Below are 25,924 nucleotides of genomic sequence, written 5' to 3' on the forward strand. Positions count from 1 at the left end.
AAATATTATTTAGCAGCCGGCAAGTAAGCCGACGGACCGGCCTGCTCATCTCTGCTCTCCTTCTCAGGACTGGAAAAAAACTGCGAATACGCAAAATCGCAAATATTGAAACACGGAAAGCTGGGGAACACTGTACTTGTGAAAATAAAAGAATGTACAGAAAGTAGAAAAGTACAGAATGTAGTAAAAAATAGTATTTACAATATCATAACATTGTAAAAGTAATGTTTGGATCCATGTTTTGATCTTTGTCACAGTTTGAGCGTTAATGTGGTTTTCTATCATAGTTTTGATGGAACTGACCTGCAGTGAACATCAGATCTCCTCCTTTATGTTTCTGGTCTTTCTGGCTCTACATCAGGTTTACTCCTTTATGACTAAGAGACTGGTAACAGAGTTGGATCCTTTAAAAACAGTTAAATGTCCAGATCAGGTGTGTCTGTGGAAGTGGGGATTATGCAGCACTTTCTTCAGCAAACCTGAAGGTAGCATGGATTAACCACACCTGTCCTGCAGCCTGTCAAAGCCTTTTAGCGGGAGCTGCTGCAGCCTTTTAAAAGATGAGTAATGCTTCAACTAAAAGCCACTAAACTACAGGTTTTTTGGCCTCACATTCAAATTAAAAAGACCAACTTCAACAAAACATCCTGGTTATCCCAGACTGACCCTTGCAAATGTAGATTAGAGCAGCAATCTAGTTCCCATCAGCTACTGCCGCCACTGCCACTAAATCGGATAGTTGCTGGTTTTCAGTGGTTCCTGCACCTCAGTAGTGTCCTCCTTCTGTCTGTCTCTATCAGATCAATGACCACATTCTTTATGGGCGGAGTCACCTGAACGCCTCGGCTATCATCAAGAGCGCCTCCTCAAAAGTGAAACTCATTCTTCTCAGGTAGGACTGCAAGGCATGCTGGGAAGCGTGTGTCTTCTGAAACTGTTTTTCTGCCTGTTTTAATTCTTCAGACCTGAAACTATCGGAAACAATTACTCCCCCCCCCCCCCCCCCCCCAAAAAAAAACCCATTAAATTTCTTTTGAAGCTTGTGTTAACATTTTCCCTAATTTAGCTTCTAAACTCACTCCAATGAAAAATGTGTTTTTGACATATTTAACGTGTTCTTGAGGCATTTTTCTGAATGATGACATATATTAACAAAAGTGGGCTTAAAATAGCATTTTTAAGTGTTTCTTTTTTCTTTCTTTCTTTGTTTTTTTTTTTTTTACAAAAGATCAAAAGATATTAGGAGTGGGACTTTAAAATGTAATTCAGCAATTTTCAATCAAGGATAAGCCATTGTTTCATTTATCAGAAAAGACTAAAACCCAGAGCAAATTTGCTGCTAATCATCTTCCTGAATTAAACGGCTGTCCTGTTTTTAATTTAATTCATGTAAGTTCGAACAATGCATATTAATCAATGTTTTAGCAGGCTACAACATAAATATGCCAGAAGAGCTAATTTACATCTGTAGTCCTAAGGCAGGAAAAGAAGATGCATCCAAACGCTGAACGCACTAAATGGTATAAACATTACAGACAAAATTAAGACATACGATATACAATAGTACAAAGTAGAGATATCCACACAGACAGACTTTTACAGTAAAAGAAAAGATAAACAAACAAAACTCAAGCATTCTCTGAAGTTTCATGCACCTATAGGATTATTTTAAGAATGACTACATTATTGATTTATTTTTAACCAATTTTTAGAACTGGACCTAGAACTCTTGCATTGTTTTCACAGTTTGGGATGTGAACTTGTCAGTGTAGTACAAAATGTTGTGCCTCTGATAGAGACCACAATTTCCCTGAACTTGGTCCTTCATTTTTGTACCTTGCAGTCCGCTCTAGATAAAGCTCTGGTTAAAGCTCAATGGTTAGATAAGATATTTTATTTGATAAATTAAGTTAAACAATTCCAGAAACTTTTTTTTACACGCTCTCTAAAAGTTTAATTTGAAACATAGAGAACACCAAGATGTTTAAAATTTACTACCACTTTAAATTGCTTTCCATTGACCACGGCAGCTGGCTGGTTACAGCCTAATGCATGTTGAATGAAAAACATGCAGACTGTTTTAAGACAAAAGCATTCGTTTTTGAGCCAGTCAGATGCTGGCACCATGGTTCTAGTAAGGATTGCAGGAGCTTCAACTTTTGTTTCTGCGTGAACATAAGTTCAAATTCAAAAATATTTATAATAGACATATGAAAACATATGTAGAGCAGCAAAATAAGACAAAGGTATATAAACAACAAAAATCTGAAAGGGAGGCAGAAGAAGAAAAATCTTCAAAATTTCTTACCCCCATATCCTATGTCATTAGTCTTCCTCAACCTAGTACACCCACTATCAAAGTTCAGTCCCCTAGCTAGGAATACGTTCTACTACAGCTACATATGTAATATGTATATGTAATTCTCATTTCCAAAAACACTTAAATGAAAAACACAGATCAGTTATCTGTGTGCAATGTTTTGTTTTGTATATGTACATATTTATCAATAATCATTTTTCTGTATTTATACTTAAACTCTTTTATTTCAGTTTAGTTTTCAGTTTAGTTTATTTCAAACACAAAACAAATGATAAAGTCAACACACAGTGGTTTAAAAGACACAAAACAATACAGTGTGCTTGAAAAGAAGTGAGTTAAAGAGAAATCTTGTCTGCTCCCACCCCTTTTTACAAAACCTGATGATGTACGTATTCAACACGCGTATTGCTATTTACAGATATAAGGAACTGTATCATCTGCATAGAACTGTATTTTAACATTTGGAATGTTGTTCACATAAAGGATGAAAAGAAGAGGCCCCAAGATCGATCCTTGGGGAACTCCCACTCCACAGAATAGAAAAGATGATTGAGCATTACCTATTGGCACCCCCTGCGTTCTGTCCATAAGCTGTGATTCAATCCAAGAAAAGCACTTTCTGAAAAATTAAATGGAGTAATTTTGCATTTTTTAATTTTGAGGTACAAAGTATATTTTAGTTACATTAAACAAAACCAACAAAAAATTTAAAAAATCAAAATTGACATTAAAAAAAATCTAATTTAGACAAAGAATTACAAAAGTAATGTTTTAATATTATGCAATTGCTGTATGTATTTCTTGTTTATAAATATTATTTGCATCTACGATTGCATTAGTATAAAACACATGGTAATGTAAAAAGAAATATAGAAGCAATTTCAACACAGTTACTCACAAAAATATGTTTAACAGTAAAGGTAACTTATAAACAGTTACCTTTACTGTTGGGTGGTATTGTTGTCTCCATCATATTTGAAAAAATAAATAAAAAAAGAGAAAGAAAAGAAAACAGGGGAAAGCCAGTTAAACTCTTCATTCATGTAAATAACATGTCCACTTGGTGGATTTAGCTTACTTTGGCTTCATTTGTGGCTTCACGGATTCGTCTGGGATGTCTTCATCATAGGCGGTAAAAAGACGGTAGTACGTCATCATTATTTAAAAAAACAAAAAAACCCTTTCTTTAATTTTCCCAGAAAGCTGTTGTATAGCTGTTGTATAAGGTTGTATAAGGTCTGTTGTCACTGCACGTTTGTGCAGTTGTCACTGCTCAAACGTGCAGTGACAAAAGACCTTATCATTTAGGCTACGTGCTTGTTTCACAGTGGCCTCTCTCCTGGTAAGTAACAACAATGTTTGTAGATTTTCATTACAAACTATGAAAAGTTATACATTTTGAAATTACTGAAATGATTGCAGTTATGCTCTTATGTCACGTTTCAAACACAGAGAGAGCTGCTTGAATTCACGAGGTTAGCTTCTTTATAACGTTTGATCAGTTTAAATCTTGATATATCATTCTTCCAATATTTAAAAAAATAATTCAATTAACATGCAGGGTTTAATAAAAAGCTTAGTGACCGGTCATGCCGAAATCATTCATCAAAGATTGTGAAAACAGTAATCATACTAAGGTAAAGGAATCAAGTCACTCACTGTGCGTGTACATTTTTGACAGACTCTTTGGGAACATTATAGATATATATTTAAAACACTGGGATACCTGCCAAATGAAGAGAAATTCAAATCGTTGTGCGGCTGAGGCTCTCCGGATTAATGCACTCCTTCACCTTGGGGGTAGTCATGCTGCATTCAAGTGCGCTCGGAATTTGCACATTTGCTCTCCCCGACCTACTCAACAAAAACCCTCAGTCGGGCTGTATTCAGTATTAAAAGTAAATATTTAGCAATATTTAGTAATATTTATTTAACCAACTTCATGTTTGGATCAATATTTTAAAAAAGTGAAGTTGTGAATAATCTCTCATGTTTATAAATGAGGATAATTGATGGATTTCAAGCATTGCAGTCAAAACTATAAAGAATTCACAGAGATTTTTCAAACTCAATACAGAAATGATTAAATAATTAAAATTTATTTTGTAGTTTATCAAAGTCGTTGTGCTTTAATGTTCATTTGAGCTTGTAGTTACACAATAAGTACCATGTAAATACCACTTTAGTACACTGTAAGTACTGTACTGTAAAAGAAAGTGTTACCTTATTTTTAATGCAGAATCTCTCTCCTTCATCAATTTCAAAATGTCAGTGTTAATCCAAGGCAGGGTTTCTCTATGACTTTGTTTATAGAGGCGTCTAGAAATTCTGCACAAACCTGATGCGAAGCAGGGGTTACTTCCAATCAGCTAAAGTTGCAGCTGGTGACTCTGCCCCTCCCACAGACCACTGACACAGGATGAGAAGCAGAGAAGTTCACTGATAATCTGGTTTGTTTGTTTTGATCAATTAAAGTATTGCAATATGCTTTAATTTTGAAGCATTTCTTCCAATGATGTTATTAAAACCTGAAAGCTCATCTAATTAAGAATTCAGCTGCTCTGGGCCCGTGTTACAACCATCATGAGACACCACATCTATGTCTAGATAGTTTGAAAAACATATCTGGTTCAGGTTTCCGTCATTGCCTGACAGAAACACGTATACATTTAAAAATAGACAGACATAAGTGAACCTTTAAGCATCTTCTTTTTCCTCCTGGAGATGTTCAGTAAGGGATTCAGAATAATTACAATGCGTTTGTCTTTACCTCGGCTGCTTTATGCTTTTTAGAAATGGATGTCCTCCTCTTTGCGGTTGTGGTTTTCTCTCCACTCCTCCTGGCGGTTCAGATTAAGTCGCTGGAGGAGGACACCGGCGCTCTCGCCGCGTTCATCCAGGTGACAGAATCTCGTTAAAGTCATGTCCACCGGCCACCGCTGAATGATTTATTTCGGAGTAAAGGTCGCCGCAGCAATGAGTAAATGGATGTTGATGCTTGAGGCGCCTCGGAGCGCATTTCCATGGAAACAGTGTCACTGGGAGGGTCGGCCGGACTGCCGCACCGCTCTCTGTCTGCTTCCCAAAGCAGAAATACCAGCTATGCTCAGCAGGGTCAGTCTGACGGAGCAGACCATCAATGAATGAACAAGTTCTATTCCCAAACACACACATATAACTCAATAGATGTATGAGGTTTTGAAACCCATGTCAGACATTCACTTTTAGACATAATGTACGGCTGATACGTTTGGTAACTTAAAGTAAAATTAACAAAACCTTAAGAAACTTGGGAACCTTGCCTAATATTTGTAAGTACTATAATCAGTATCAAGATTGATGAACCTGATCTATGAAAATATAATGTAAACTTATTAATGTAATAACAGATAGGAGTTCACTGACTGTAGAAATAGATTAGGGACAAGTTTTAAAATTCAATCTTAAAGATCTGTTGTTGCCATATCGAGATGAAGACATGACAGCCAGACAAGAGGGATAAATACAAAGTACAGAACAGCTGCTCCTTTATGTATTTTTTACTGTTTTCCATTACAATTCTAAATCTGACTACAGTGGTTGCTCTTTATGTCACAGCAGTTGCATTCTAAAGATAACCTGTTAGAGGGAAATCTGCAAATTACTTTTTTTCTACAGTATTTACAAATGTTTCAAGACTGAAAAACTCCTCAAACACATTTTATATACTTTATATACAGTACCTTTCATAGACAGGACTGGCATCCTGAAACCAAATGAATGAAACAGATATTAAGCTGAAAATGTGTTACAAAAGTATTTTGATACTTTGTATCAGGTACTCAAAATCTGATCGGGACATCCCTGGTAATAGACTTCAAGACCATTTTTAATCTTTAACTGTTAAAGAAAATAGTTGAAAGTACAGATAAACCTTCTGTCGATATGGAATAAATATATATGGTTACATACAAGTATATATTTTACTAATCTGATTTCACCAAAAATTAATTAAAATAATCCACATTTTGACAAACAACAACCTTTTTAAAGTAATGCAAATAATAACTTTTTTCAAAGTTACTAATATTAAAGAGCCATCAGTTCACCAGTTGCTTTTTTGATTAAGTAGTAACTATAACTGTAACCTGTAACTGTAGCATTTTAAAATAACATTCCAAAACTGGCAGCAAATGTCTGAATGTAATTGAGTCAGTGTTTGATCTTTTTTCAAAGTCTTCCCAGCGGTCTTTTCATTAAGATTATCCTGTTTTTAGCCAAAATCTAAAAACCAATGTCATTTTCTAGCACATAGTTTCTGTAGAGCGGCAAGAATTCAGAAATCTGCCTCTGAGTTGTGTGCGAGACTGTTGGAAGTACGCCTGCGCTTATTTCCCATCATCCCTTTGTTTCTCCCGCTTTTATCACAGCCCCTCACAACCCCAACCTAACATTAGTGGTGCAACAAAAATGGTGAGGAGGATCGCAGCTATCCAGCTGTACAGTCTTTAGCCAGATTCCAACTCAGACGAGGCAAAGAGACATACATGGATCTATCATCTAAGTATGCATCAGAATGCAGCACAACAGGGAGCTTGTGGCCCATCCATTTTAATTGCTGCGTCACAAAATAAAACCTTTTCAAATGGCATTGTTTATATGCTCCTGGTTCATCACAATTTGAATAAAGAAATATATTTTGGAATTTACAATAGAATTTTTTATGTGAATTTTGATTTGAATTGGTTTATTTCAAGCAATCAAAGCAATAGCAATGCACAAGACAATACAGCGGTTATATATTTATACAGAGATGTATCAAACTAATTATACATTAAATTAAAGACTGCTTGAAAGGGAGTGGAAGGAAGCGATTTTATATAATCCCACCCCTGTTCTACAGTAACCATTTTCATTACTTGATTTCTCATTATCCGGTTCATATTTTATCGGATATCTATGCCTTACCAACACAGTTTCAGGTTATTAAGAATACTTGAGTATCCTTAAATCACATGACAAAGATGAAGTACTTAATAATTATGGAAAATAGACAAAACTCTATGTTTGAAATCAACATTGCACATGCAGAACAGTTATCTGTGTGCAGATTAATTTCATTACAAATCAATAAATATGATTCAAAATATATCAGAAAAATAGACATTTAAATTCTTTTATATGTCTCCTCTATAATGGGAAGAATGCTACAAGAACATGTTAAAAACACCATTAACACAACACTTATTGGAGTGGGTCTTTAAAGAGGATGTGGAACGTGTGAGAAGAGTTACTGCCTTCTAAACTTGTTTAACTGTGTGTGCTGCCACCACACAAGCAGAGCCTGATCTGCCTGAAAATGCTGCTTTCGGTTCTCCAGGTAGAACAGCTAACAGCTCAAAAAGGGATAAACAGCAAAACATGGAAAATGTTTGGCAGGATAATCATGGTGTGGAGAAACAGGAACTTACGTGATAACCAGAAGATTAGCACTGAGCACCTGGTTATTGGTTCAATGAGTGATCAAACCTCACAATCACTGAAGGTTGACTTATGTGGGTACGTATCTTCTGTTACAAACCAACACTGGGACTGATAGAGAAACAACATTTCAGGGTTGCTGATTAACAGTTAAGTAGGGAGTATTTGTGACTATATTTCTTTCATAACTTTGCATGCTCAAAAAAGAAAACTGCCACTCTGACTCGGCTTCGTACGTGTCTTTTAAGGTAAAAGCGACTGTAAAACATCACATGTAAGTGTGTGTCTTTGTAGGAATGAAGACGCTATTAACCAGATGGCTGTAGCCCCCTTTCCGACTCCACCACCTCCCCCACTCATCCCCACTGAGGTAACCACACACAGTTAAGCCTCAGTCACAACTGCCCTTGTGGGCGAAAAATGGTCAATTCTGTAGGGGACACGCAGGTGTCCCCCCCCCAAACCCTGTGCACTGCGCAAGGGGTCCATTAGTGCTGTTCATGTGATAAGTGGGTGTTTCTTTGCTCAGTCTGGCTGTTAGAAATGAGGAAGTTAGACAATCAGAGTACATTTTGTGTGGGTATCCTAGTGACATGTACGGGTCACGTGCAAACCCCGGTTGATAAGGAGCCAGTTCCCGCACCTCACAAACAACTGGAGTGCGGCATAAGGGCACTGTACGACAGCATCACTCGTCATAAGTCATAAGTGCGTGTAACTTACATTATCCCAACAAATACTTCACGATACACTAACCACATGCACGCCAATGGTACGTTCCCTTTTCACGACATCCCTTATGGTGGCTGCACGGTCCTTGAGGGAACTGCAAGATACACCTGCACTCACCTAAACCCCCTCCTGTCTATGGCTCTTTATGGTCCCAGACAACCCAACAACCCACCGCGTGTGTTCATGTGGCTAAGGCATAAGGTCTTGACATGGTCCAAGAACAATTTCCTGTTTAATACAGTGACACCCTTTACATTGATCAATAAAGATGCAGAATCCACATAGATTTACTCAAATATGAACAAGCAGTACGAAAAAGCAAGGATCCAGAGAAAATCAGCTTGATTTTCCAACTAAAATTGCAGTTTGGATTCTTGAGTATACTGGCCTGAATGGGCGGTGCTCTGAGCGCCTCTCTAACATGCCCCGGGTGACTTACATGCTAAATTTTATGACTATTGAGCTTTAAGGCACACACATGCACATTATAATGTCTGACCGTTTAGTGGCTGATCTGTGACTATGTGAGAGCTTACTAAATTCAAGTTTTATCCTATGTGCCAGAGTGCCTCCGCCCCCTTAGATGGTCCCCGCCCACCTGGAAGTCTGAGGCTCCACCCCTTGTCAGACACTCCTGTTAGTAAGAACACATACTTAAACCTGAATTAGGAGGAAGTCCTGACTTTTCAGTAGACTGATGTTCTACCAACAGGACGAGAGGACGAGTGACGAAGCTGAACAATGCGAAAGGAGTCGCAGCAGCGCCCCCCAGAGTCCGACAGAGACCAGTACCTCCACAAAGGTTGGTAAAAAAAACTGTTCTTTGGCTGCTTTCCAAACACACGGGAAGGAACGACCTGCATCAGCTCCATACTGTGTTTCGATCATGTTTCGATCGTGTTTCCTCTTTTGAGTCCAGAGCCCAACCACCGTTCAGAGACATTCCAGTTTATGATCTTCTACTTTCAGTCCTCAATCAGAGCTTTCAAACAAATTAGATTTTAGCCCTTTTAGCTCTCTGTTCACCAGAAGAAACCGCACCGAACCTAAGATAAAAAAAAATGACTACAACATACTTTACGTCCTGCAGTTCAGGAAGTACCCCATATCATCATGATATCGCTCAGACTCTGCTTCACTACCACCACCATAGATCTTTTTTCCTCATGGAGATGAAATAAATCCACATAAAAGCTGACATTGTGCCTGAATGAGGATTACTTACAGTCTCCTAATTTCTGGTATCAGCGATGGAATGGATAGGATTTTGTTTTTAAAACGAAGACAAAGCTGAAGGCGGCTGCCTGAAGTAACACTGGACACTTGTCAGCCCATCATCAAATCATTGAACCAGAACTGAGACAGACACAGATTTGCTTCCATCTCTGACTGGAAAAGAACATCACTAAAAGAAAACAAATCTCCCAGGAAGAAGACATAAGAGAAAAAGTGCTGGTGCATTAAATAGAAATTGAGAATAAGTCTCAGTTTTTTTTTAAAGAGGAGAAAGCTTAAAGCACAATAACTGTATGAGCCAAAGCTGGATCTTCACATCAATGAAAAATGTTTTTACCGTGATATTTTTTAGTTTGAAAAAGACAAATCGGTGCAGTGTGCCCATCCATATCTTCGGAGGAAGCATTTTTGAGATGCTACTGTGATCAGTCCTGATCAACATCTGAGAACGGATTTGGGTTTTCTGGTCATGTGAAGTCAGAAATGTTTGCTCACTCCAGTGTGCCGCAGGGAATCTGTGATGAAGACCTCACAGATGAAGCACCCCCTTTTCAGCTGGTGGGGATGAAGAGGATACCCCAGAAACCTGCTTCAGCCGTCTAAATGAGGGCACGGTGGCTTCTCCTTGACCCACTCTGCTCTGTGTTCGCTCCTGCAGAGGCTGAAAGCTGCAGAAGCTCCAGAAAGTCAGCAGCAGGCTCCAAGGGCCCCAACGGTGCTTCAGGTAACGCTACAGTCCCTGGATGTGGACTCAGTCAAGATGTTATGTCAGTTCAGTTTAATTAGTAGGGAAAATAAATAAAAGAAAACACAGTCATTGGTCTTTAGGAGTTTTGTGGTTCTTAAATCCTGAAGCTGATGATTTTAGATCACACAGTGTCTCATATTGATCCAAGTCTTATTGACGACTCGATCGATTATTCTGTTTAACTGTTACCACTGTTAGTGCTTTAATCTGGTTCACTGTGGGACAAAATGTTCACAGAATCTTCTGTCCTTCATCTGTTCTCTCTGATCTTCTGCTGCATCACTAGGCGTATTGATTCCTTTGATCTGATCTGTGTCCCCAGTCCTTCAAGTCCAACAGCAGCTCCAAAGTCTCATCTCCTCCTCTGATCAGCCCCAACCTGCAAACCTTTCTCCCCGGTAACACAATGCTGGCTACATTTTCCAACGGCAGCCACAATTTAAGCATATAAATAAAGTTCTTCACAATGATTCAGGGCTCAGAACTATACAAAGGTGTGCACAAACAGATTGACCTTCTCTACTTCTTCGTCCTCCTACATTAGATCCGTCCTGCTGCGCTGTGGTTCCTGGTCAGGAAACAGCTCTGGAGATCTGTAAAGGCCGATCGGGATTAGGACTGAGCATCGTAGGAGGCAGAGACACACAGCTGGTAATTTCAAAGGGAGAGATCCTTGGCGGAAGGAACACATCCTCGGGGAGCAGATGCAGAAAACTAATATCACACACTCATGTAATCATCTATTACTTGATTGAGAATGTGGATCAGTCTCAGACATTGAGGAAAATTCTTTGGTGGTTACAGCGCCACTGCAGTCTGCAGATGAGTAGGATGTTCTCTGCAAGTAGATGATGTTGCAGACTACAATGCATATCAAATAATTCTGCAAATTGAACTTAAGTGCCAAAAAGATCAAATTCTTTATTTTTCAGAAACTTGTGGATAATACTGTCTCATCCATAGCTGCGGTTACATGTGCAAAAGGTCTTTGATCGATCAAAGATCAGATTGGAACTGGAAACATGGTCCCAGAAAAACATCATCCGATTAAAACAAACGTTTGCGTACGCCACCCTTTTGATTGGAATAAATCATTTTGACATGCGCAAAAGTATCTAAAATACTGGAAACGGCAAGTAAAATAGACTTAAAAAAAATAAACTATTAAAGAAGGACGTTCCACATTGCTGGGCAGACCGACGTTTGCAAGCAATATGGGAAAGAAAAAGAATCTCGCTGCTGCTGAAAAGCCTGAAATAGTTAAATGCCTTGGACAAGGTATGAAAAGCTTGGATATTTCAAATAAACTTTAGATTAATCATTGTACTATTAAGAGATTTGTGGCTGATTCAGACACACATGGATTCCAGCTGATAAAGTTAGAATAAGGAAGGTCTCTGCTGGACAAACACATAGTATTAAGAGAGCAGCTGCTAAAATACCATGACAGAGCAGCAAACACATATATGAAGCTGCTGGGGTCTCTGGGTTCCCACCAACACTGAGGTGTAGGATCCTCTAGACTTGAGGCTTGCAGTTATACGTAAACCTACTCTTTGGCCCCCCTGAAAAACGCTTTTTGTTTTGTTAACATTTAGTGAGAGTTTATTTTTGTTGAACCATTATTTTAGTTTCCCTAATTCTGTATTTACTATTTTTACTACTTCCCTTAGGTTCTCCCCTGTACATACTATACTTGTGTCGTCAACATATAAAAGGAATTTGATTGTATTTGACACCATGTGTATGTCATTTAGATATAGGATGAGCAGTTTTGGACCTGATACTGACCCTTGTGGTACTCCACAGGTTAAATTTAGCAGGGATGATTTACAATGTTCCAGTTGAACAAACTGCTGCTGTTTTTAATGCGACTGTCTAACAAATGTAATGCCAGTCCTCGTACTCCATACTTTTCTACTAAAATGTTATGATCAATAGTGTCAAAAGCTTTATTCACATCCATGAACACTCCAACTGTGAACTCTTTATTATCTGTGCCGTTTATAATTTCTTCAGTTAACTATCCAATAACCATAGATGTTGATCTATTTTATTTTGAAACTATATTGATCGTCGGACATTAGTCTATGTTTCTAAACAAAATTTTCCAGCCTTTTGAAGAATACTTTTCCAAGTATTTTTGAAAATTGGTTTCTTGAGTAAAGACACTGGTCTGTAATTTGTTAGTTGATGTTTATCCCCTGATTTGTGTAATGGAATTACTTTAGCTATTTTCATTTTCTATGGAAATGTCCTGTTTGAAAGGATAAATTGCAAATGTAAGTTAGCGGGTCGACAATGTGATTCCATTGACCTTTTTTATCACCATCATATTAATTCCGTTACAGACTGTAAATGTTTTGTTTTTAAATTCTTTGATGATTTTTCAAATTTCTTTTGCTTCTACAGGATTCAAATAGATTGAGTTTTGATTTCTCTTTATGTCGTGTTCAACAGTTTCCATCTCCGATTTTTTTGCACAACTATTTTGGCGGCTAACTTTGACCCAATTCTTACAAAATATTCATTAAACTCCCTAGTCATATCCTGAATACTGTTGCACATCTCATTTTTACCAACTAAAGTGAGATGCATTTTAGTTTGCATTTTAACTGTATTGAGTAAAATCATAGAAGAATATCATTTGCATAATAATTTGGAACACACTGTACATCTAAAGTGCCTGTTTTCATGTGCATAAAAGGAAAATATGTTTGCACTAAAATTCTTCTTCTACAGTCCACACATCATTTCTCTAATGTTAGTGTTCTCTCGTGTTTAGCGGTAGTCACAACCAAACAAAAAACCTGTGATAGGGAAAATCTACATCTGTAGAACTACAGACGTATTAATGCTGTTAAACTCCTCCTAACACACTTTCCATCAAGAGTATAAATCTAACAAGCTGCATGCGTTCTGTAGAGACGCGGCACAGAGATTACTTAACAAGGTCAACAGCCAATTAGGACACTGAACACAGTGCGCTGTAAACAAACACACATTAAAAATTGCATTCATAATTGTCAGAAAAAACATATAAAACACCCCGAAAGTGAACCAGCGAGGGACCAAAGTACTACACAAAGGAGGTGGGAAAAAAGAGCAAACTGTGATTTATTTACAAAACAAACACGTGGAAATGGAAAAATGGAAGGAAATTTTGTTATTGTGTATCAAAGCTAAAATAATGTAGATCCTCTGATCAGCTGTTCAGGGATCTGACGGATGACAAAAGAAAGACGCTCTCATTCTGGAACTCCTGTGTTTCGCTCCTGTACTGATAAATGTGAACTCAGAGTCCTTTATCACCTGTATTTTATCATTTTTGTTCCACACTCCCACCTGCATTGTTCTGTGTCTCCTCCAGGATGCCATTGTGATCCATGAGGTTTATGAAGAAGGAGCAGCAGCCAAAGACGGGCGCCTGTGGGCTGGAGATCAGATCCTGGAGGTAATCCTCCCCAGCAGGCTCCCCCTGCTGGAAAAGTCCAGCCGATGCATCTGCTGCCTCTGTGTGCAGGTGAATGGTGTGGACCTCCGCGGGGCGTCCCACGAGGAGGCGATTGCCGCCCTCCGTCAAACGCCAGCAAAGGTTCGGCTGACGATACTCCGGGATGAGGCCCAGGACAGAGACGAGGAGAACCTGGATGTGTTTGAAGTGGAGCTGCAGAAGAGGAGCGGCAGAGGGCTGGGGCTCAGCATCGTTGGGAAAAGGTCCACCTGCTAAACACAATTGCTGAACAGATCAACCTTCAGTTACTCATTTTCCTCTGATTTGCTTTCATGCAACAAGAATTAAGTTTAAAAGTACAGATAACCCTGTTTGCTCATCTGAGCTGACAGCTACATTGTTTAGTTTAGTTATACTAGATATAGTGAAAAAATAAAATAAAATGTAGCTTCTTTATCTAGCAACTAACCCAGTTAGCTAGCTTACTTTTTAGTAAAGCCAGTTGAACAACTACTTATAATAAAACACCAAAAAAATGACTGCAAATGCTTTTATTAATTTAGCTAAATAATTTGCTTTATCATTTAGCTAATAAAGCTGCTAGCTAATTACTTACTTTTGTCAGTAAGTTTCTGTATTTTTTTGGACTATAAGGCTAGATGTCTAAATTCCCACCCTAACCCCTTACTACTAAAAACTATAGAGCTGCACCACGTAGTGCCCTGAATTTCAAAAGAAATCCAGACACCATGCTCACTACTTTTTCTCAAACGGCGGATATGAAGTTATTGATTTCACAGAGTTAAAATCTAATTAAAATGAGCGTTTTGCGCCAATTATTTCTGAATCCACTGTCTTCTGAAGATAAAAACATTGATGGTTTATTTAAAAAATACATTCTTTTGGCAAAAATTGTTCCGACGCAATGCATTGTGGTATACATTTGTCGATCTAGTGAGCACTGATGCGCACTGGTTTTTCCCAGAGACTTCTGGGAAATTTCCTGGGCACTCGATTTTGGAATTGTAGATTCCAAGTTAGACATTTTTACCATTTTATCCTCAAACTCGCTATTTTGTGCATTTCCTGTTTAACATCGGCGCGTGAATGCGAGCTCTGCTGCACGAGAGATTACGCAATCTTTGGTGAAGTCGGTTTTATGTTCCTTTAGTTTACTTTAGTTAGTGTATGTGAATAATGTAAAGCTTATTATTATTATTTTTTACATTGTAGACATTTATATTCCATCTCATCCCTTTCTACATGATAGTTCATGTATTTCACTTCAGATCTGACGTGAAGCTGCACTAAAAACACAGAATGACGCGTGAAAACCACGCAGCTTTTTGTGATATTGTTATGCTATATATGTGTATATATGCTATATATATATGTGTTATGAACGCATATATACGTTTTTTGGGAGGTTTTGTACTGTTTGTGTTGCTCAAAATTTCCTTTTAATACACATTTAGAAAAACAACAAAAACCTTTTGGACTCATCTCAGGTGATGTTTGATTTGATTTAGTTCTTAATGTTTTATCTCATACTTGGAAATTTTATATTCACAATAACAGGTTTTTAAAAATCAAATTCCTCTTCATTAATTTTCAACATAACATTTGCTTTTTTTTTTATCTGGCACCTAAATATATGAAAAGTAAAAATACAAAAACAATTTTCACTTTTGTTCATGATAATAAGTTAATCAAGAACTCCTATGGTGTTTAACTGTTTCTTTTGTTTTTTTCAATTAGTTCTTAATATTTGAGGAAAACATCAGTGGTTGTTGGTCAAGTTCAATAGAAGTCCATTATTTGACTGACTGTAAACATGGTGGATGTAATTTATCAAAAATGTGTTAAAGTTGGACTTTCAATCACATCAGGAAGTGTTAAATAATGGATGATTGATTGCTGATCCCAAGGGCTGTGAAAAAAGGCAAAGAGAAAGAAAGATATTTGTTGCCAAACTTCCAAAGGTGCTGGAAGACAAATAAAAGAAGAAAAACAAGAACAGAATAAAAAACGGTTTCTTTTGCTTCTTCAGAAAAACTTGACAAATGAAAGAAAAAACAAAAAAATGTCATTTGTTCCATCTAGGAGAAGTGAGGGATTAAAAAATTGATGCATTTGACAAATTTATTGTTTTTTCAATTAAAAATAAGCGTTTAATAAAAAACAAATTTTTTTAACATTTAAACTTATCCAAACATTTGGATTCTTGACATTGACGTTGTCTAGGACCAGTAAGGAAGTTATTCAACGTTTTACCCTATAGGTAAGGATACAACAAAATAGTGAATACAACAGCTGTTATTGTGCGCCCAGGACCCCGAAACTGCTAAGTCCACCACTGGTTGAGAGATCAGATTTATTTATTTTGAAGAGCTCTACAAAAAGATAGGTAAACCCGTCTCCGCGTGTGGGTTCATGAGATCATTCAGTCTTTATTTTCCGATGGGGTTCACCATCTACTGTAGGGTTTGAATGACGCCGCCATCAGCGGTTCTTCCATCTCTCTGTGACTCAGTTTGACGACTTGCTGTCCCGCATTAGTCCAAGGAGGGAATAAAAATGATAGGAATAATTATGTCTCAGATTCTTCTCCATGTTGGTTTTGGACTCCACCCGATGATCAGACTGAGCGGCACTTCTTCTGCCCTGCTAACAGTATCAAATACAGATATCGACACACATCAAGTGCCCTCTAGTGGTTGTTAGTGGAAAAATAACTGATATATGAGCCTATTTATTTAAAAAAATTCACTGATTAAAAAAAGTTACACCCTCAGCAAAAAATAAATAAAAAAAACTGCAAAAAGATAGTTACACCATTGCTTCTGATGCTGCCAGGTTTGGATTCATTCATTTAATAGCGTAATCTACATTTGAGATGTATTCTTGAAACACAGGTTATTTCTTCTCATAACACTCCACCATGTTATTCTGAATTATGTCAAGTGTAATGGGTTTCCTTGGCAGTATTAGTAGTTTTTCTACATTTTGTTCTTGTTTTTGTTACCTTGTCAGACCCACATGCAGTGTCAACATCAACCTGAAGGGACCTAATTAGATTCCAATGAGACGGAACAGAAACTGCAGTCAAGTCCGTCAAAGTCCATGTTTAAGTGCTGTTGGGTTCTTCTGTTTGCTTCAGAAGCGGCAGCGGCGTGTTCATATCTGAAGTGGTCAAAGGGGGCGCCGCTGAGCTAGATGGTCGGCTGATGCAGGGAGACCAGATCCTGTCGGTGAATGGAGAGGACACGAGACACGCCTCCCAGGAGGCTGCAGCTGCTATTCTGAAGGTGTGGTCAGATGGAAGCACTAGAAGAATCAAAGTGACTGTTTTTTTTGTTTTTTAGCAGGTTTGTTCTTTCATCTCCGACAGCATCAGATTAAAATAGGAGGTTGTAGTTTGTGGTTTAAAGTGTTTAGATAGCAGATGCTTTAGTGGGGGGTTGGATATTGGTTGAGGTTCATCTGAAATCATCTAAAGGACAGATGTACTGCATTTATGGCGTTTTTCAAGGCTCTTGAGACCAAGGTTGCTTTGCTAAAGGTGCAGCTGTTTCTGGTTCAGTCTAAAGTACTGACAGAAGGTTTCTGCTTGTCCTACAGTGCGCCCGAGGTCCCATCATATTGCAACTGGGTCGCCTCAAAGCAGCGTCGTGGATTTCACCCAGAGGCAGCTCACGGGGGAGCCAGGTGAGCCCAGGAACCACCCCCCAACTGTGATACAAAGAGCTTGTGTCCTCTCAGGTTGTGGTTTGACACCCTCTGTGATTTGCAGGTGAGTCACGTCAGCAGGAACAGCTCAGGTGTGGTGGCTCCACCCCTCTCTCAAAGCCCAATATCATGTGACCCTCCAACTTCTACTCAAACTTTGAACAACAACACCACCAAAAGCAGCAGTAATGTCACTTGGAGTTCAGGTAGATGAAGTTGATGGGTTAGAAGGATGGATCCCTGCAGGGAGGAGTTCAGAGCTGATCTAGTCTTTGCCCTGTGCAGGGGGGGACGCAGGCGTGCGGACTGTGGAGTTCAGCAGGGTAAGGTCTTCTGAAGCACACACTTCAGCATGTGAACTGCAGACACTCTGACCTTTGGCGCTGGACTTGATGCTGTCAGCAGCGCAGCGTTAATACAGAACGACCGAACATGCTGACCTTCCTTTACACAGTGGAGCAGCTCGAGTTTCTAAATAAACTCTCATGTCAGCATAGTTACTTCCAAAGGTCGTAATTTAAAAATCAGACTTCACAATTGAAACTGCATCGTTGTTTTTATTAAGAACATATGAAGCGGTAAAGTCTCTTATTCAAATGGATGCGAGATCAACAGTCCAGTTCAGAGCTCAGGCTACTGGGGTGTTAATGCACTAAACCAGAAATCCTTATTTTGTTGTGTTAGAGAGGGGTTGTAGTCATTTTGGGTACATCCTCCATAACAGATTGATCTAAAGCTGGTTTCCTCTGATGGTCCACCTGGTTTGGCAGGTTTAAAAGACAAAATCTGACTACTCTGGTGCACTTAAAAAAGAAAGAAGATCTCTGTTCAGATGCAGTTGGATTCTTATAAGATTTACTCAAGTATGAATGCAAAAACATTTTTCAAGGGGGAAAGGGGGAAACAACACAATCTCTGTGAATTAAGAATTAAAAAATCAGTCCATACCTCAGTGTAAGGAAAGCAGAAATCATTGGAAGTTCCACTCTGATCATCTATTGATCTGTTGTAAAAGTGTAAAGCTAAAGGCCTTTTACTCATGATTATGCTACACTTGTGTGTTCCAAAGCAAAAAACATGTGTTGATTTCTATTTTAACAGTATTTTTTCATCTGCTACTTATTTAACAACAATTTAAATATAAAAAACTCAGAAATACTAGTTTAATTTTAATTTTATATATGTCCTCCATCATCAGAAAAATTCCACAAGAACATGTTTAAAACGACAAAAAAACATTGATGTTTAAACGGTTTCATAATGTATGCCGGGTTAATGTTGTGTAGTGAGGAGATGCAGGCGCTTATTCAAATAGCAAAGTCAGAGATGCAGAGGGATTGCTTTTTTTTCTTAGCGTTATAGCTCATTTTAGATAATAGTTCTCCCAAGGTAGCAGCTATTGAACCTGCATGATATTTCCAGATGGTTTGGTCCGCTTCAGTCTTTGGTTTTCTCCTGAGAGAGCCGTGTGTGGCAGCAAACCAAACCAGATGAAAAGAGAATCCTTTGGCAGCCTGCTCAACCGAGTCCGTCACAGAGAGGGAAACACTTAACTAACTTAACTTTAAACACGTGCGGCCAACAACAAAACGGTGCCTTGGACGCACTTGAAATTCATGGGGGCAATGCAGCAATCTGTGTCTTGGCTGCACGTATTACGTGTGGCCAACAGGAATTTCAATCAGTCTTGTGCCGGTTGCACGTAAATACATGTGAATGACATCGGCCAAATAAAATACCATCAATATTTTAAAGACCCACTCCAATGACATTTTATGTCTTGGTGTTTTTAACACGTTCTTGTAGCATTTTTATTATGATGGAGGAAATAGATCTGATAATTTCAGATAAAAACAGCGTTTGAGTATTTTTTTCTCTCAAATTGTGAGGGATCAGGAGCAGACATAGAAAAAGGGGGCTGAGCAAACGGCGCCCCCTGCTCCGTGGTCAGGGCTCGAGAAGCGTCTCTGCAGGCCGAAGTAGTCCTCCGCCAGGGACCAGGCGCACAGCGGGGCCGGCAGAAGCCTTACTGTGTGCCGGGAGAGGAAAGAAAAGCAAGAAGAAAGTACACAGTGACGTTTATTTTAGAGGATGTTCGACCGGATGTTCTGCACGTCAGTCAAGTGACGCACTACACTGTAAGGAGGATGGTGTGCTGACAGATTAAAAAATAAATAAACCAAAAAATAAATAAACATATTTATGTATCTACCGTCACATCCTTTGACGAAATGAGCACCCCTGCAATAACACAATAAGCGAATGTATGTATTTATTAAAAAATAGCTTTGAAATAATTTTTAAAAATGGCCCTCAAAAAAAAGTTTTTTCTTTTATAAGCCTTCATCCAGTTGTGTGAAACATATATTAAGAATCATCTGAAAGGCTAGTTTGAGTTCACGTGACAGCAAAAAGCATTCTGAAAACCGGAAACAGAACACCTGCACTATACAACTGAAGGAGCAAACTAAGAAAATGTTTGGGGTGATGGTTGTTTTCTAAAGCACAAACGTTCAATCTTTTCGCTTTATTCCTCCAAATAACAGGGCAGTACGGACTCTCTTGGCGTCAGTGTGGCTGGTGGGAAAGGCAGTCCTTTGGGGGACATTCCCATCTTCATTGCTATGATTCAAGCCAGTGGACTTGCAGCAAAGACACAACAGCTCAAGGTGAACACGACCGTGTATCACTTTGTCCGCCTTATGTCACTGATTCTAATCATTCAGATTGTTAATATTCATATAATCTTGTAAATTGTGTTATGCATGGCAGTGAAAACTAAAGAACACAAATGAATTTAAATAGGGTCGTCACGGTGAATTAAGATTTGAATTTTGAGTGTGACTGTAGTAGCGCTACAGTGAAATGACTGTATTTTTGTGTGCATGTGTGTGTTTGTTAGGTGGGTGACAGGATTGTCAGTATTAACGGTCAGTCAGCAGACGGTCTGTCTCACAGTGAGGTGGTCTCCATCCTAAAGAACAGCTATGGAAACATCAGTCTTCAGGTATGAGCACAAACAAACGGCATTGAGTTCTAAAACAGATAAATGGAAAAAAAGTCATCATCTTTGCAGAGGATGACTTTGTTATCATTTATTCTTCCATTTGTCTAACAAAAACAAGAGAAATTGCTTTGTAGAGCAAAAGTTTTAGCAGTGAAGCTCTATTTATATATAATTGGGATACTAATTCTGTTGAACATTTGTGATGGAAATAGAACAAGACAGTCGGTAAGCATCAGTCACCTTCTGCTGCTGATCACAGCACTTGTGCACCTGAGTGTGTTATCGCTGTGGTCCAGCAGGCACACTGATGCATGCTGGGAGTGAGATAGTGGCAGTGTTTTATGCTAATTAGCTGTTATCAGCTGCAGCAGACCAACGCCTTCATGAGCTGATTCTCTGTTTTCACCTGAGTGTCGGTGAGGCTTCAGTAACATAAGTCTTTTTAGTCAGCACCATCCCATAATCCACTCCATAATCAATCAAAATTATTAAAATATCACATTCCTGTCAAATAAAATAACTAAAATGAGAAGAAAAAATGTTTTGTTTTGCTGTTTATTTATTATGTAGATATTTCATTTTAAACGACGAAAGAACTGACAGCAGTAGTATATGAAACATAAATTATTTTCCATCATATTTATCTATATAAAAAAATTACATAATGAAAATAAATATGATAAATAACGGTATAACTCATGCATACTCATATATGCATCTTTCACCTATATAACCCTTTTTATTAATATTTAATGTGGAGGGGGGCCGGTTTAGCTCGTGCTGGTTTGCGGCGCCTTCGTCCGTGAAACCAGGGTTCAACTCTGGGCTGCTCCCTATTCCCTTCTCTGCTGCTGTGCTGGTCCCAAGCCCGGCTGGATTAAGAGGGTTGCGTCAGGAAGGGCATCCGGCGTAAAAACATTGCCAAGTTAACCATGCGACTCATCCTCGAGGGAGGGTTGTTTCGCTGTGGCGACCCCTGATGTGAGAAGTCAAAAGTGAAAGAAGACTCATGGCATGTGGCTTCTTCTATCAGGGTTTGAATTAGTCCATGAATGAACTTTTGTCGTTGGCTATACTTATTAAATAGGTATAGTGTCGTTTTTTTAGACTTTTTTTTAGCTTGCTTTAAAATGTTGTTTTTAAATTGTACTCAAATGATTTTCTGTGGGTTTGTGTACGCATGTGTGTCTGTGTCTCAGGTGGTGGCCGACACAAACATCAGCATCATCGCCTCTCAAGTGGAGAGTTTAACCAGCGGCTCCAGTTTATCTGCTGACACTGAAACGCACCACGCAGCTGAGTCTGAGTGAGAACCCACAAACACATGGTATGGTGGGGGCTGGTGCCATCGTGAACTTGAATTATCTTCTTCCCTCCCAGGGGTCCGCAGCCCAACACCATCACCCTGGAGAAAGGCTCTGATGGCCTTGGCTTTAGCATCGTTGGAGGCTTCGGCAGTCCCCATGGAGACCTGCCCATCTATGTGAAAACAGTTTTCAGCAAGGTCAGCAACATAGACTTATACCAACTGGCTTATAGTATATGACGTCACAGCAAAAAGAAACGCCAATCTAGGTCAGCCATACTGACTTAGTTCAATCCATCTGAACTTAATTCTAAGGTAGGCAACTGGGTAGGACCATAGACTCAAATTAGGCTTAGCTACATCCACCCACCTAGCTAAGCCACCACAATAAACTTATCCATCCATCTTCTTCCGCCTATCCCGGCGCCAGGTCGTGGGGGCAGCAGGCTAAACAAAGATTCTCAGACTTTCCTCTCCCCGGCCACTTCCTCCAGCTCCTCTGGGGGGACCCAGAGACATTCCCATTCAGTTTTGTTTATCAGCCATATTTTTAAAAGTATTTAACTAATGAACTGTTTTTGGATGCTAAAGCCACAAAACTTTCATGACGGTGTGTGTCTCAGGGGGCGGCGGCTGTGGATGGGCGCCTAAAGCGGGGGGATCAGATCCTGTCAGTGAACGGTGAGAGCCTCCAGGGTGTGACACATGAGCAGGCAGTGACCATCCTGAAGAAACAGAGAGGAACCGTCACGCTGGAGATACTGTCATAACGTGACCTGAATGCACACACAAACACTTTCAAACTGCATGTCAAGTTTCTTCTCCCCAGTGTTTTCCCACTCAAACACACATTGGAGGGTCAGACCAGCACGCACTGATGTCAGACGTTCTTAGTTTCTTCCAGAACATTATGAATTTCCCAAAGTCACAGATCTGGTTCCAGTTCTGTTGCTTTATATTTTCAGTGTCTTTTAAAAACTTCAGCGTTTAAGTCAACTCAGTTTGCTTCCTTTTGGGTTTTTTCGGTGGCCTTTGTTTCAAAAAGTCCCAAACCGTAGCAATCCATGCAGCTCCTCAATTCTGGTCTATTTCTTTTGGGACATATACGTCTGGACACCAACAAAAAAGTTAATGCAACGCACTATTCTCCTGCGGGATGTCCTCTGATCAGAACTGAACCCGGAGAGGACCGTCAATGCATTCATCTGTCCAGACAGTGGTGTTTGATCTCACAACCTTCTCTTCTTTAGCTCAGTGGTTCTTCATCAGAATCCAGCTAAGTGGGACACAAACTCTAAAGTCCTAAACACCAAAATCAGGCTTCTTCTTTGTTCATTTTTACAATGATAATTAGAAATATCATACAATACCAGACCTGCAGAAGGATGAAGCGGATCAGCTCCAACTGATCTTTCCAAGCATTTTGTCTGAAATCCCATCACTCCTTTCTGTTTTCCTGTGTAGCTCTGATCCACAGCTTTGATGGTAAAGCTGTTGTCTGGAGTTATGACATATCTGTCACTGCAGAAGCATCAATAGATCTGCATTGATCTCTTAAAGCAAACCCGTTGGCACGTTTGCTTTAATGCAATGATCAAAAAAACAATATAAACACAATTTTTGTTTTGTTTTAAGGAAATGCCAAAATTAGTTTTGCTTTTTTGCCTTTTTGGACAGAAAAAAAAGGTTGAGATTCAATAAGAAACATGTTTGAAATGTGCCATCATCCCGAAGCCAAACTGTGAGCTCTGGATTAAAGACTTCTGTCACCGTTCAGCACACCTATTGTTGCAGAAGTCTAGTTATTGAGGGCGGAACCATGACGTCCTGCTCTGTGCTGGGAAATCGGAGTTAGAACGTCAGAGGGACTCGAGCATAATCCAACCTGTTTAGCTCTTATATCAGAAATGAAACCATGTATTTTTGTGAAAAAATAAAACAAAAGAGATGATCGTGGAGCTTCATGACCTTCTGATTCCATCAGTAGCAGCTAGTTTTCCTGACATTCATCAGAAGAGCGTCAGCTGCCTATTTTCTTTGACAAACTGCTTTGGAGTTAGTTTCCATGGAAAGCCTCTTGAGCTCTAACTGTCAGGATGTGGAAAAACTATCCTGAAGACGTTAGTCCTTTAGGAAGCTTTGCAGAATGTATTGAAGAAAATGGCACAAGACCGTTTTAACGGTGTTTAAAGGTAAGAGGTAAATCTCACAGATGCAGGATTAAAGGCTTTCATTAAACAGTCCCACAACATTTTTGGTTTGAAGATGAATCTTAGTGAGCATGAACACCCAATCTTGCCCCCCAACAACAGACACGGTGTCTTCCATAATAGTTGTCATAGAGAGGAAAATGAAATTATTTTGTACAATAAATGTTTTGTAGATGAAAAGAGGCCACAGTCTAATGTTAACGCAGAGATGTGTGCGCATGTAAATATAAATATGAAACTATATCCTAGTTTCAGTCACGTTCATTCATTCTCATCCTGATGATCTGTTGACACAACATGGAAGGATTCAAAATTAGCATAGATTAAGGATTGACCAGCTTTCTCTAAAAGAAAAAAAAAGTAGATCCAAAGAAGCAAATGTAACTTTTAAAGGAAACAATGAAATCAAAAACCAGTTTGTGATTGCCCAGAATTCAAAATTGACTCTAATTGAAAAAAACGTCTTGAAATTGTAATTGAAATTATGTTATTATTCTAAACTTTTCTCAATTTCAGTTACACAATTATTTTTAGCAGCTGAATCAAAAGTTAATATTTAGGCTATTAGAGGCAAAATGCAGGGAAAAATTAGATACTTTTAATTATGTTTTTTTTTCCAATGTTGCTAACATGTTAGCTTTGTTCTTAAATATTAGCTAGTTATTGTTAGCTTAATCGGTGGCCCTTAAACCAACATAACCAGTTAATCTGTCAAGCTGTCTGTTATTTTCGACATTTGTTTTATTAATGACCACAAAAAACCTTCTTTGATCATGTAATCTTTGATTTAGCCTTCCTAGTTAATTGAATAGCCATCTAGGTGAATAGCTAGCCAGCCTTTATGGATCATCCAGCAAGTGTCCCCTTTCAAAGATATGCTGCTCCATATTTAAAGATAATTTAGAGACATACAGTTGTAATTTTAACAATTTCAAATAAATAATGTGTTAGCAGATAAATGTTTATCCGCTGGTGGCATTCTAAATGGCAGAAATACACAATTATGCTACATATCAATCATGTGCTAATACTTTATGTTGACGTAATTACTGTCTAAACTGCTCTTATTTTTGTAAATAAATTATAATTTATTTTTTTAACTTCACTTGGAATTAATGTTATTTTCCTTATTGTGTAATAGACAAATATGTTTAAATAATCAAAATTACTAATGAGAGCTTAGAAGCCTTGCGTTGTATGTGACCTTTTGAACATTAAAGACTTATGTCATGGTTTGATTTTATTTACATGCATAATAATTTGTCATTAATGTATTTTGTTAAGACTTTTTTTTTTATTCAAGCTTTGTTTAGCTCAATCATTAAATAAAAAATGAACAAATGACATTTCAAGAATTGTTTTCTGTCTCTAAAGTTTACTTCTCTGTTTTCTTCTTTTACCAAGGATTAATTAACAATTACCATTAATAATTTTGCCCTTTTTTTTTCCATTTGACCTGTTCACAGTCATACTCAACCATTTTTGGTCCTGCCCTCATTCATGATGCTGCTGGTAAAGCATAGATGGTTTGGATCCCTTTTTTTGTGTGTATGTGGCAGGCAGAGGGCCACTTGATTGAGATCACCTGGCACACCAGCTGCTTCATTAGCAGAGGGCTGATAAAAGCCTCTGTCAGTAGAGCTTCAGACAGAGACCTGCTGCTTCCAGGTGGGAAGGTGCAGCAGCTGTGCAGCCTTTGGCTGTGTGTAGGGCCCTAACCAT

General features: G+C 38.7%; 1 protein-coding gene across 5 annotated transcripts in view; it reads left to right on the forward strand.

Annotated features, from left to right (window-relative positions):
* The window catches only part of patj (PATJ crumbs cell polarity complex component), a 108,384-nt gene extending 82,836 nt beyond the window's left edge, over positions 1 to 25,548 (forward strand). For all 5 annotated transcript variants that reach the window (XM_011473812.4, XM_078945705.1, XM_023954072.2 and 2 more), the window contains 18 exons: positions 801 to 892; positions 8,075 to 8,150; positions 9,077 to 9,148; positions 9,225 to 9,314; positions 10,407 to 10,472; positions 10,819 to 10,894; positions 11,041 to 11,147; positions 13,867 to 13,950; positions 14,020 to 14,213; positions 17,111 to 17,258; positions 17,572 to 17,658; positions 17,744 to 17,885; positions 17,965 to 18,002; positions 20,226 to 20,348; positions 20,582 to 20,686; positions 21,886 to 21,992; positions 22,067 to 22,190; positions 22,616 to 25,548. In XM_011473812.4, coding sequence (XP_011472114.1) covers positions 801 to 892; positions 8,075 to 8,150; positions 9,077 to 9,148; positions 9,225 to 9,314; positions 10,407 to 10,472; positions 10,819 to 10,894; positions 11,041 to 11,147; positions 13,867 to 13,950; positions 14,020 to 14,213; positions 17,111 to 17,258; positions 17,572 to 17,658; positions 17,744 to 17,885; positions 17,965 to 18,002; positions 20,226 to 20,348; positions 20,582 to 20,686; positions 21,886 to 21,992; positions 22,067 to 22,190; positions 22,616 to 22,762 — 1,878 coding nt within the window. In that variant the 3' untranslated portion in view covers positions 22,763 to 25,548. The remainder of the gene's footprint in view (positions 1 to 800; positions 893 to 8,074; positions 8,151 to 9,076; positions 9,149 to 9,224; positions 9,315 to 10,406; positions 10,473 to 10,818; positions 10,895 to 11,040; positions 11,148 to 13,866; positions 13,951 to 14,019; positions 14,214 to 17,110; positions 17,259 to 17,571; positions 17,659 to 17,743; positions 17,886 to 17,964; positions 18,003 to 20,225; positions 20,349 to 20,581; positions 20,687 to 21,885; positions 21,993 to 22,066; positions 22,191 to 22,615) is intronic.
* Positions 25,549 to 25,924: the final 376 nt, after the last annotated feature.

The sequence above is a fragment of the Oryzias latipes genome, chromosome 4 (genome assembly GCF_053564925.1).
Source record: "Oryzias latipes strain Hd-rR chromosome 4, Olatipes_Hd-rR_3.1".
NCBI lineage: Eukaryota > Metazoa > Chordata > Actinopteri > Beloniformes > Adrianichthyidae > Oryzias > Oryzias latipes.